Source organism: Zootoca vivipara, chromosome 3 (assembly GCF_965207765.1).
Source record: "Zootoca vivipara chromosome 3, rZooViv2.hap1.1, whole genome shotgun sequence".
NCBI classification, from domain to species: domain Eukaryota; kingdom Metazoa; phylum Chordata; class Lepidosauria; order Squamata; family Lacertidae; genus Zootoca; species Zootoca vivipara.
In genome coordinates, this window is record NC_142586.1 from 26575442 (window position 1) to 26589050 (window position 13609).

General features: G+C 39.6%; 1 protein-coding gene across 4 annotated transcripts in view; it reads left to right on the plus strand.

The window, feature by feature from the left end:
* ASAP2 (ArfGAP with SH3 domain, ankyrin repeat and PH domain 2) overlaps positions 1 to 13609 on the plus strand; it is a 97114-nt gene that overhangs the window by 50537 nt on the left and 32968 nt on the right. For all 4 annotated transcript variants that reach the window (XM_035109873.3, XM_035109871.3, XM_035109874.3 and 1 more), the window contains exons 10-12: positions 4127 to 4230; positions 4381 to 4450; positions 11899 to 11986. In XM_035109873.3, coding sequence (XP_034965764.3) covers positions 4127 to 4230; positions 4381 to 4450; positions 11899 to 11986 — 262 coding nt within the window. The remainder of the gene's footprint in view (positions 1 to 4126; positions 4231 to 4380; positions 4451 to 11898; positions 11987 to 13609) is intronic.

Genomic DNA, 13609 nt, shown 5'->3' on the forward strand with positions numbered 1-13609 from the left:
TCTCTTTGAAGTCCGAGCTTAAACACCAGGGACTGTGCAGTTCTGCAGGTTTTTCCCTCAGTCTTCTTCGGTCCAGACTATGTCTGTTTATTGTCCAAATTGAATTATTTTATCAAACAGATATTTCCGGCTATGAAAGTGACTTCGAAGAGTGCCAGCCGTGTTGTGCTCTGGGACCCAGTGTCCTGCCGTTTGCACCTTGATGCAAGCTGACAATCTCGGACAATCTGTGTGGGTCTATGAAACAGTCCTCCCCCACCCTGGGGAGTCTCCCAGGGCTAATTACCCCTATATCAACCCTGAATTATCGGCACGGCTGAGGTCCGATCGTATGGGAGTCAGCCATTTCTCACCGCCGGAAACAGGAAGCTGTGATCTTGTTAAGGTTTCTGCAAAGCTTGTCCCTCATTTTTATTTTTATTTTGCACTAAGGCTTAATTGCTTGCCTTCCACTCAGGCATTATGGTAGAGAATCTGGAAATGTAGACTTTTTTATTTAAAAAAAGAAAAATAATAATCTGGGAGAGTTAATGTTTTGTGTCTATGTGATGGCTTTTGGAATAGTTCCCAGAGAGGAATAAAAGTGAAAAACAGATTTTGCCTGAACGTGTCAAATCTATACAGTTTGTTCAAAGACCAGTGCTATACAGTGGTACCTCGACTTACGAACGACTCGACAACCGAATTTTTCGATTTACAAATGGGGGTAATGGCTGCGCGCTTACGAATGTCTCTACATCCAGAAAAAAACCGCGGCGGTTTTAGATAGGGATTTTTTGACTTACGAATTTTTACATAGGGTTGCTTCGACTTACAAATTTTTCCGTTTCCAGTGCATTCCTATGGGAAATCACATTTCCAATGGCATTTTTCGACTTACGAATTTTTAGACTTACGAAGGTGCCTTCGGAACGGATTAAATTCGTAAATCGAGGCACCACTGTACAGGGATGAGGGACCTTGTGACTCTTCAGCTGTTGTTAGACCCCCAACTTGTATCAGCCCCTGCCAGCATGGCCAATGCTCAGGAATGTTGGGAGTTGTAGTTCAACATCTGGAGGGCTGCAGCTTCTCTATCCCTATGCTATGTGGTGGGTCCTGTATCACACTTGAATAAACTATGTGGATTTTCAGACAAAAAGCACTCTTCTTCATGGTCTCTATGCAGTTCTTCCTAAGGGTTCTGTGTTTGTGCAGAAATTAAAAGAAATTATATAATCAATAAGATTATGCATATATGCGCATAACACATTGAAAATTGAAATGGTACCTCTTTCATCCACATTTGCCTCTATTGAGAGAGCAGTTTGTTTATTATGAGATACTATCCCCTCCCCAAAGCTGTAACCTGTTAGAATGCTACATATGATGGATTGAATTCTGTCTTGACATTCAAGTCCATTTGCAGAGGAGACTGGACAGTTATGCGTAGAATTGTTGACTAATGAAAACTCACAAAGGGCAGTGGAGAACGAGATGATTCTGTTGCTAAGGCAGAGGATCATTCCTTACTCAATTTAAGGGCCTTCAGCTCCCACATGTGTATAACCAGAATGATCATAACCACTGAGCAACATCTCTCGCTGCAGCCAACCCCTTAGTCACCATGGGTTTGCCTTCCATTCTTCAGGAAAGATTGTGAGTCCATGGGCTTGAATTTCCTCTCCTGGGTTCCACCGCGTTCCTGTGGGTTGGAGAGCTTTAAAGCAGCAATTCTCCGGCCTTAAAATTCCAGTGATTCTCTGCTATTTGCTGTTGCCTGCATTTGGGCCCTGGGGAGCATGAAAACCTTGGTGGCTAGAGGCTGAGTGTTTCCGGGAGTGTGGCCCAGAGGTCTCCGGTTCAGCACGTTCATAACCATTAAGTTCAAGTCAGCGGGGTTCGAGTCCAGTGTGTCCATAGGCTTTTGCCACTAGTTCTCCCAATTTAGTTGACCCGTCTCCCTCTTTGAAAGTGTTTAGGGTGGCTGCTTGTAAGTCACACCAGTGATTGGGTTGACTTCTGGGCATAGCCTGCTAAAGAGGCTAGATTACTCAACTGGAATGAAGAACATTTGGCTTCTTCAGCAGTGGAGCTTCTAAGAAATATGTAGCTGTTTATGCAGCTGTATGTATATAGCCATATTGTTTTTTGGCTTATGGTTTTCAATCCTGAGCAGGAGTTCTGGTTGAGACAAAGGGTGGTATTCAGTTTAAGTGTTATCCAGAGTAGCCCGGTTGAAATTAATGGACTTGATTAAGTTAGGTCCATTAATTTCAGGGGATCTACACTAAGTAAAACTTAGTTGAATGTCGTCTAGAATGTCCCTAGGGGGACAGTTTCCATTTCTGATTAGGATGAACCACCTTATGCTTCAGAAGCATGGAGTAAAGCATTTAAAACTATATGTCTAATTAGATTTTGTCGTATCTGATGCTGTTAGATTTAAAAGTGTATGCTGAGTGGCTTTCAAGTTCACTTGGCTGCACATCCCCAGGGTACCCCAGTGGTATGTATGAAGCAAAGTCATGGAAAGTCGCTACCTCTAAAATGAATGGGAAATGATTTTTTGTGCATAGATCATTTGGATACCTAATTTTGCACAAAAAAGGTACCTTCAGATCTGTGCTATTAGGACCTTAATGTGTCTTAAACCAAGTCAGAATCCCTCTGGTGTACTATCCAATACTGTTTTGTTTTTTGCACTGCAACTGATCTTTTTTTCTTCCTAAAATGCATTTGCCTTTTGTGACTGAAGTCTAGGAGAGTAAGTCCTTTGAATGTTTTTTGTAAATGGTACATTGCATGATTGTCATGTGCATTTCAAGTAACTGGTCTTCTTTTCTGAAACATAATCTGTTGGCCTAATTGTTTCATATTTTGCAAATTGTGTGAACATATTTTAGCTATTTAAAGATGCATAAATTAAATCAAGGCAAAGCACATACACTGATACCGATCTTAATTCTTTGAGTGCTGGTCCTTCTATAGCCAAAATGGCATCATCCACTCACAAGAGGAAAGCATTAGCAGGCCTGGGGACACACCCCAAAGTTTGGAATATATAAAAAAAGAATAAAATCTTTCAACGAAAATCCTTGTGGCAAAAACAGCCTAATGGAAAGTGAGCATACTCAGTGGAATGCTGAATAACTGTTGGGTGGAAATTTGAAAAACAAAACAGGAGTGGGGAATGGAATGCAGTGTCTCAAATCATTAACTGGAGCACTTCACACTGCAATGTTTAGTTGCAGGTCAGACTAGTTTGAAAATTATTTCCTTTGCTGAAATCCAGTTGCTTGGCTTTTGTCCGTCTGTCCGTCCCTTGAGCTCTCTTGTATTTTGTGTTGTGAAGGATGTGTGATAGATCTGTTTGCACACAGATTAATTGAAATGTATGCTGTCCCTGTTGAGTATTCATTGTTTAAAATATTCAGATTTATACTTAATTACTCGTTGAGATTCCATTCTTTTCCCTTGTAAGCAAAAGCTGACTTATCAGAGCATACATTCGCCTCAAATTCATAACTGGATTATTGGGAGCCAGTTTTTGCAAAGTGTATGTGGCAAGATTGCAACATAAAAACCTATGAATTTCTGCTTAATCAAATTGCTAAACGATTGTGCTTTAGTGCACTGAGACGCTATATGGAGCTAACTTAACTGTTGCAGCAACGCTTGGGTCGCTACTGATTGTATGTGCTATTGAGAAGTCTAGAGGGGTATTTAAAGAAGTTAGCTTTTGCAGGGTAGTCATGATGGGACTGCCAGATCCACAGGATTGCCCCAGCATCGTGCTTCCAGTTGAAAGCAAATTGTGAATGGTTTGTAACCGGACTTGTGTATGTACTAACCTGCTCATTAAAGCCTTTGCCAAAAACTTGAGCTGCGAGTCTTGAGTACTGTGCCCACCAGTGAGGGCCTTGACAACCAGGTATTTTTGATGGTGGTGATGCCTGTATTTTAAATGGCCCATTTTGCTGCAGAGTAAAAAAGAAAGGAAAAAGTGAAAGGTGCTAATGGATCTTTTGTCATCATCAGAGCTGGTTGGGCTATGAATAATGGGAATGTGATGGAGTTTTGAGCTGGGATGACACAAAGCACAGTGGGTTTTTTTTTAATAACTGATCTGTTTTTTTGCCTTTAGGATTCTCAGCTCCGTCAGAGTACGACTTATAGTTTACATCAACCTCAGGGAAATAAGGAACACGGCACTGAAAGAGATGGTAGCCTCTATAAGAAAAGTGATGGGTGTGTATGCTTTTTCTTTTCTTTCTTTTTTTAAGTGATGAGTATGTAGCTTTGAAAGAAAAGTTAGAAAAAGAGCTTGGCAGCCTTTTGCAACAAGACGAGTCATACCAAAATTTAGACCTTCTTCTCTCTCTTTTAAAAAATAAACAGAATCAGAAAAGTGTGGCAGAAGAGGAAGTGCACGGTTAAAAATGGTTTCCTTACAATTTCCCATGGTACAGTAAGTATTTGTTTATAGTACTCTACGCACACAGCCTGTTGCTAATAGAAAAAAAGGCCAAATTAGGCTGCCTCTGTATTTATAGTTACAGTATCAGCCAGATTCCTTAAGTGAGCATGTTCATTGAGATCACTTAACTTTTCAAAAAAGCAACCACTTGGCCAAATTGCTATGAGAATTAAATACTCGCCCACTCATTTGTTACCATGCCTGGCGATGGGTTATGAAAACAACCAAATGTTTTACTATGCTGTTAAAAATAATGAGCTCTTATTCTGGGGCAGATGGATGAGGAAAGTATAAGTGACATGATCTGAAAAGTAATCTGCTATTGTGGCATCATGTTTGTAAAAGGAATCCTTTTAAGTGTAGAGTTCTTGTTGTTTTTAAAATAAGTGATTAGGTCTATAGACACAGGGAGCTGCTTAATACTGAGTCAGACTGTTGGGTCATATTTTCTACCCAGACTTACAGTGGCTTTCCGGGGTTTGGGGCAGGATCTCTCCCAGCCCTATAAACCTTGGGACCTTTTGCACGCAAAGCAGATTCTCTGCTACTGAGCTGTGGCCCTTCCCCATGTCAGCTAGAATGAAAGCTGTTAATTCAAACTTTCTAGGCCAGTGTTTTATTTTATTTATTTTTTTGGCCATGTAATCTCTAAATCAGTTGAAGAAATGAAATAAAACCTGATCTTGTTGCCCGGATATATTACGGTATGCTAAACCACAGTGCTTTTCCACAGTTAAATATTCCATGAACAATCATGCAGATAAATAGATCATTTATATTGCCTAGAAAGTTTGTTTGTTATTTTATTCGTTAATTGAATTTATAAATTCCATCACAAGATCTCGGGGTGTTTCACAGAATAGGCTTAAGACAAAAAGTCAGGTAATGCCATCCACCTGCCTTTTGCACTCTAGAATTAGTATCTGACGTTTAGAAGACATCTGAAGGCAGCCCTGTTTAGGGAAGTTTTTAATGACTGATGTTTAATGTATTTTTAATCTTTTGTTGGAAGCTGCCCAGAGTGGCTGGGGAAACCCAGCCAGATGGGCGGGGTGTAAATAATAATAATAATAATAATAATAATAATAATATGCTTAAGGTAGCAGTTTATATTTTAAAAAAACAAAAAAAACCTGTTTGGCTTTTTCTGTACACCTCTAAGGATGTTAAGGTCATTTAACTGAAAACGTGTTGTAAGCAAGGACTGCTAGGCAGACAGGTTACATAAGAACATGAGAAGGGCCTTTTTGGATCAGACCAAAGGCTCCATCTGGTCTAGCATCTTAGAATCATAGAACTGTAGAGTTGGATGGGACCACGATGGTCATCTAGTCCAACCCCCTGCAATGCAGGAATTTTTTTGTCCCAACATGGGGCTTGAATCTTGTTCTCACCATGGCCAGCCAGACGCCTCTGGGGAGCCCACGAACCGGACATGCATACAACAGCCTCTCCCCTGCTTGCTTTCCAGCTACTGATATCCAGAGGCATTATTCCTCTTAATACTGGTGATAATATGTAGCCACTGTGAATAGCAGTCGTTAAGAAATAATATTCTTCATTCATTTATCTAATGTCATTTTGAAGTTGCCCATTCCTCAGCATGGCATGGAAAGCTAATACCTGCGCTGTGTGACTGTCTAAATATTCATAGTCTGTATAATAATAGATTCATTGTGTGAGCTACTGTGTAATATTTGTAATGCTTGGCCTCAAAAGACATACATTTTAGCCCCAGTTTCTTCTTCCACGTAGAAATGCAACCAACAGTGTGTGTGAGAGACAGAAGGTCATGGAATTAGATTTTATTTTTTATTTTTTTTAGATACATTTTTATTGTTTTTCCATATACAAAACAAAACACCCGAAGGAAGGTATCACAAAAATTTTCAAAAATAATTAAACAAATCTATACACATATTTGTCCTAATAATACATTCAAATATATACAGCTGTTCTGCCGAACCTGACTTCCTTCCTTCCTTCCTCTCCCTTGGTGTTCCATTTTCTTCTTAACTTTTATGCACTTTCCATGGAATTAGATTTTATGATGCTTGTATTATTATGTTCAGTTATCATTTAGACAATGTTGTTTAAAGAACAGCTGTTTTTTTAAAAAAAACTGCATGAGAGATAAATATCACAACCCTGCTTGATACCTAAAATGGGTAAGAAGCAGTGAAAGACGATTATTTTACTGTTTTCTCTTTGCCTTTAATATTTCTGCACAGCTGTACTTTGCCACATGTCTTCTTTTTAATGGTTAGAGTCATCATAGCAATCCATAGTTAAAAGTAGAAGTCTTCTTTTTTTGCTCTTCAAAATATGGCAACCCTGCTTTCTACTTTTTTCAAGACAGTTGCCTCTCTATACTTTCCCCCTTTGTTCTCATTTCATACTGGCTTATTTCAGATGAGCTTCAAAACCATATATGGGGGGGTAGGGGTGGGGTGGTTATGAACAAACTTACTTCTTAACACATTCCCATTTTCCTTCCCTTGCACATGGCTTTGCTGACATCAGTTTCCTGTTTATCACTATCCTTTGCTTGCTGTAAATTCAAAATTGGCAAAATATAATTAGCACTTGCTCTCCCAACCAGAATCAACTCTGCTGCTTCAAATGATGGTTTCTAATTCTGTTTTTGAACCATGTGTTAGCTTGCTAATTTGAGTGTACCAACAAGCTGAGGTTTGTGTTTTGTAGGAAACTGTAGAGAGAGCCACACGTAAAAATAGGGGGGGAAGCATATGAAACTGCAGTTTGGTTTCCAAACCATGGTGAGAGTGTGAAGGTTTATCTTAATTGAGCCACTGAATTTTCAAAACTGCTTTACCTAGGACTTATTTCCAATACAGTACTTACAGCACAATCCCATGCATGTCCACCCTGAAAAAGTCTCACTGAGTTTGTTTTAAGTTGCAACTTTATACAACTTCTGTGTAGGAAACTAAATATGGATATGGTTTTTTCATATTCTTTTTACACAATAACAAATTCTGTATAAAAGAGTTGTTACAGGTGAAGTGGCCCCCAATTTCCAGCACTAGATGGATTTTAAATATGTTTTGCAAAGTAAAAACTAAAAGGTTGGGGTTGCAGTCCAAATTCCTTTCGAATTCAGGGTTGGTTTTTTGAAAATCTCATGTGCTAGAGTGGATACATTTTGTTCAAACGAGGACGGGTTGATAGGCGGACTGTCTTTAGATCTGATTGTAAGTACTTTTCTTCCAAGATCTAAATATTTCTTTCTTTCTTTCATTGTAATTGTATTAGGGCCTTCTATGCTTTACAGCAGGAATGGGAATAACTTACATGCTGTGCACATAGTTGATAATTCTCCTTGGAGACTGCTAGAAGTGACTTCTTTGTTGGTTATGGCCCCGAGTTTGTGCAGCCTTTTTCTGTCTGGTGAAATAGATAGTCTCAAAATACAGACTTCATGTAGTTGGCTTACAATATACATAGGTACTAAAGGAGCAACACTTGTCATCTCTTGTGCTTTTACCAACTGATAAATATTGGTTGGTGCCTTCTAGCAAGCAGGAATGAAGATCAACACGATTCAAAATTGTTGTTCTCCATCAGTAAGAACAATTTTAACAGTTCATGGGTAACAATTCAACATATTTTCCTCTTTGTAATCCACCCTATTGTCACTTGGGACATTCTACCACACTTTTGCCAGCTGTGTGGCTCTCAAGTTTAAAAAGCCCCTTTTCTCCAATATCCAATCAGGACAGCTAACCAGACGCAGAAATTCTGGTACTTGCAAAATCTGCACTTTTCTCAGATACTAAATGCTTGATGCATCTCAGGGATTGAGGTTACCTTGCCTTGCATATTAAGAATCATCAGAATGGCTGCATGCCCTGAATTTCTTCCTTGGACAGGTGCCTGTGGCTCCTTGCCCTTTCAGGATAGGCCTCTGACAGACTGACTAGATTGGCTCTTTTAATGGTTTTCAGCTTTTCAGTCCGCATCTTCCTTTTGCTGTGGCCCGCAGAACTGTTTAAACTTATTCTTCCTCTTTGGCATTTTGGTGTGGTCATTCACACTAAAGGCATTATTCCTTGTTTTCTGCTGTGTTTTGTTGGGTTACCTGCCATTGTTGGTGTGTTAAGGTACAAGCCTTCCAAATGTTATTCCCCATGTCTGGTAGGCCTTGCCTTTAATGCTAGATTTATATCAGTACATACATGGCTACTGTGTAGTGGGTAAAAAGGAACACACATGTGGAGAACCACTCCATTAGTATGACCATAGTTCGTCTGAGATTGTGCGCTAGGTTATCAAATTAGCTCCTGTTCTGAGTTACACTGGCCCTTGAACTGATCTTGGTCTGGGGCAGTTCCATTTCTTTCTGACCTTTCACGTTCTCTAAGGTGTGCATTGTGCCTCCCAGTTCTCATGTTGTAGAAAGAAAGAATGTCCTTTTTCTTCCTCCTGGGCTCTTGTATTAGATGAACATTCCTCTATTCATGTGCGCTTTAGCTCTGGTGAAATTATGTTGATCTAGTTATGTGGGATAGCCTTGTTTTTGCTATCCTTAATTTGGGTTATCCTTCCACCCCAAATTATGTTGCCTTTCAAAACTTAAGTGATTTTGTGCTATAAACGCAACCCACCTTACCCCTCACTCACATACCACTCCCCCCTGGCTACTTCTAGATTCTGGTATTTTTTCTTGTCTCTGTCAGTTATTGCTACACATCTTCCTTTTCAAATATCAAAGCTCTAGATGGAATCTGAAGATTACCTTTGTTTCTAAAGAAAGTAAGGTTGATCCAGTCATCCAGTGGATCAAATAGGGACCTTCCATTCTTCAGAATCTAAAGGAAGAAATGCCGGGCCAAAGAATATTTGTTTTACATGCACCAACTTCTCTGTTTGCTGTGCCAACATTATAATGTCATTGTAGTGTAATGTTACGGTGCAACGCTGAATTCAGCAGTTTTTCTGCACAGTCCTAATCTCTTGACCTGCTGTTTTAAGTAAAACCCTTCAGGTCAAGTTTCTAATTAAATGCAATGGAAACCCTGACCAAATGTGTTTCCTAGTCATTAAAATTGTCCTTTGTTGTGGTGGTGATGGTTAAAAATGGAAAACAAAACGGTGATTGTTTGTTTTCTTCTCGGTTATGCTTGCTCTGTTTTAATGAGTTTCTTCTTTTATTTCTCTAGAGAAACATTCAATTATCCTTCACTTCACAAAGAGACATGGGGCTAATTTTCACCTTGTTGTGTTTTGTTGGTGTAAATATATTCACACTGGCCTTGGTGCAGACTAGACTCTGTCCACACGACAGCATTCATGGGTACTTGGGCTGCTGTTTCCGTGCGCGCATTTGTGCATCTCCATCCACATGCAAGTGCTTTCAATTTTATGCCTCCAAAATGTAGCTTGTAGCTGGTGCTTGAATGGGATGTCTTCCCTCTCTGTGTTGCTACCCCCTTCCTTCAATTAGTGCTTCCTCTCTCACTGTAAGTTCTCGAAAACTGAGGTCCATTGTGAACATGCATGCTATTTGCTTAGTTGCAGGTGCCCACCTTCTAGTTTTTGTTTTTGTAATACAAGTTTTCCAATATGCCAGGTTTGTGCAAATCAGTCGTAAAAAATAAATTTAAAATACAGGTGTGTTGCTCTAAGCAAGGAAATCTGACAGTTCCCGTAGGCATGAAAAACAGCTGTTTATCTGTGGCCATACACCTTTAAAATGCTTTAAAATAAATAAATACAGGTTTTCTAATATATTAGATTTGCTCAAAAGAGATGTAAAATAAGGTGTGTCACTCCAAGCCAGGCAAAGAAAGATTGGGAATCACTTTCATTAAAGCCCCTGTATTGGGAAGTTTTTAATGCTTTATGTTTTACTATGTTTTTATATATGCTGTTTCTTCTTCCTCTTCCTCTTCCTCTTTCCTTCTTTTCCTCCTCGTTTTCTTTCCTGCCTCCTTACCTGCAAGGGCAAATGTTATTTTTATTTTTAATACAGCTGGTTATGCAAGAGTAATTCCAGGCAGAAGAGCTGTTTTAAAAACAATAATAATGCAAATGTGCCTTCAACAACAACTGATGATAAGCCTTTACTTTAGATTGATAGGGGGGGAATGGAAATAGGGGATGTGGCGACAGACTGCACCCAGTGAAACATTATCGCACTTAAAAAAGAAGAAGTCCACCCACACAATGCAGTTCAGTGCATCTGCAGTTGGATAACGCCATTTTTATATAGTATATGTTTAATAGACTATTGTGTTTTATTTTTCTGTTGGAAGCCGCCCAGAGTGGCTGGGGAAACCCAGCCAGATGGGCGGGGTATAAATAATAAATTATTATAATATTATTATTATTATATTCTTTTTACTGGATTATCTGTGGTCTGGGGAAGTACAAGTTGCTGCAAAAAACCGAGACCTAAGCAGCTTCAAATCCATGTTACACTCCAGTGTTGATGAGCCCTAAATGTTTTTGCTCCCATGCCTTAACCATGTGTAAAATCTGAATGCAATCGTTTGGTGTAAACCAGCCCATAATGTTCTCATAAACCAGTCATGATGAAAAGATGTATCCTTAGGAAGAGGAATCCACCATAGCCTTGTTTTTGCAAATATTTACTCGCATCATAGTTGTCAAGAGTTGAACACATGAAAAAAAATATTTGTTTGCCTTTCCTGTTTATGAAACGTGGCACTAATATTCTTGTGTAATGTCCGACTGCAATAGTCAATATGAGTTTTTCTTCACACTGCATCTCTTGCAACTGCTTTGTCTTACGTTTTTATGGTAAATATTTGCATGTAATGTTAATTGTGTCAATAACTCTTAATGGTTTATTTGTCTCTAGTGCCTACTATAACAAGTCGGAGAGCCAAATGTTACCTTGTCCTTTGGATCCTTTACAAGAGTACAAATCATATTAACTTAGTCTAATGCACTTTTATTACCAATGTAGATGCTTCCTGTATTGGCCAAGTGTTGCAGCAGGAGGATGTGCTCACAAGTAAATTATAGCGCTCACACAATTATTTCATAAAGCATAAAGGACAGTGGTGTGAGTTGTACCCGTCAACTATATTTCCGAATGGAATTTTAGAACTAAAGTAAATTTATCCAGCCATTCTTGACCTGCTTCCCAAGGCTCACATCTTTCTAAGGTGTAGACACATCTTAATTTTGTAATACGGGAAGTAGCCATTTGACCCATTCCTCCTTACAGTTCAGATTGCTGTGAACTTGCCCAATCGTTTCCACTTCCTATCGCTTATTCAAAAGAACTGGATATCTGCCTATTTTGGTAATTTCCATGGGCATATCTTGGGTGCCTTGTATGCAGGAGGATTCTCCCTTTTGAAATCCGTGATAACAGGAAAGTCTTTATTCTTTATGCATTTTTACTAAGGGATATTCCTTTTTGTTTTGTTTTCTTCTTTAATCAGGCAAACCGGCCTCCTGCAAAGCTCAATCTGTTAACTTGCCAAGTGAAAACAAACCCAGAAGAGAAAAAATGTTTTGACCTCATATCACGTAGGTTTGTTGTAGGTACTTTCTATTAGTTAGTTCTAAAAATCTCCATATTGTTTCGGGGAGGGGGGGAAACAAGTTAATGGCGAGATTCCAAAATTCAGTCTGATACATTTGGAATACATTACTATCAGAGCTTGCTTTGTTTGAACATTTATGCCTTTCATATATTTCACATATCATTCTTATATGTTTGTCAGTATAAACTATTCATTTATATGTCTCAGTTTTTGTTGTCATTGGGTGCCCTATTCAGGTTATTTTAGGTAAGCTTCCCTGATTTCTCTGCAGAACCAAATCTCAAAATCATTCATGAAGCCTGTATAGAATATATTGTTGAAATATTATCAGAGAGGTCATGTAATTATAAATAACTAATGTTTACCACCATTACTTTTCTTGATCACGGGGGTTTCTTCTTTCAGAACCGGGAGTGTTGTAGCATCTTACACATATAATAGGTTTTTTAATATTCTTTATTGAAAGATAAAAAGATACATAAGTCAAGATCATACTGTGCAAACTGGGGTATATGTGTGTCATTCTCTTCCTCACACCTTTCCTCCCTTGAATATGCCAACATTCTGCCTCCACTTTCTTTGATACAGATGTTACTTTCTTTCATTTTCTTCTAGATGCAAAATTAGCACTGTTCCTTCAGTATAGGCCCCTTGTTCCTTGAGCCAGCTACAACATTTAGCCATTCATTCTTCTGTTTACGGTCTGCACCTTTTTTCTGTAGGTTCTACAAATCTGGCTTTCTAGTTAGGAACATGCTCTGATCCTTGCCGCTCCCCACATGGCTAATATCCACAGGTCATGCTTCTGCCCATTTAAGATTTTGGGATTCAGATCAAAATGGCTACCTTTCTCTTGAGGAATCTTTCTGAACTTGATCACGTGCACGATAAATCCGATACTTCTCACACTGTCATACTTCTGGCATTCCTCGTCCTTCATTTAGTTCTAGGGGATTTCCTTTTTTGCTCACTGACCACCAAATTGTTACATTGCAGCCAATCTTATTTCATATGTTCTGGACAACCTTTCTATACTTCGTATCTCCCAAGGCAATGGGTGGGTGACCTCCAGATGTTGGACTACAACTCCCATCAGCCCTGTTGGCCATGCTGGGCGAGGTTGATATGGTCCAACATCACATGGAAGGCCAAAGATTTCCTTAGGCATCCTTTATCTACTTTTTTTTTTTTACAATTACGCCGTCCTAAGCTTCTCATGTGCCAAATTATATAGTTCATAACTGGGGTTTGGATCCATATGTCTAAGAGGGAGAGGGGGGAAAGCTTCCACTCAGATGTGGCTACTGGACTTTCCGTTTTCTCCAGTCCCCCTGTGTCTCCCCACAAGCTGCTCTTGAGAGTCTTCTGACCTTCTCAAACCACTTCTCAGAGGGCTGCCAGCCAGTTGGGTGGGGAAGAACCTGCATGAGTGGCTACAGCTGGGTTTTTAGATCCAAGCCATCTCCCTCTCTTTACAAAGGCAAACTTCAGGAAGGCTTCAGCTACGGGCGCTGCCACCGCCAGCGCCACCGCTCGCTCATTGCAGCCGCTGAGGAGCTCACAGCGTCCCCTCCATAGGCGGGAGGAGCGCGAGCGAGCGCTGTGG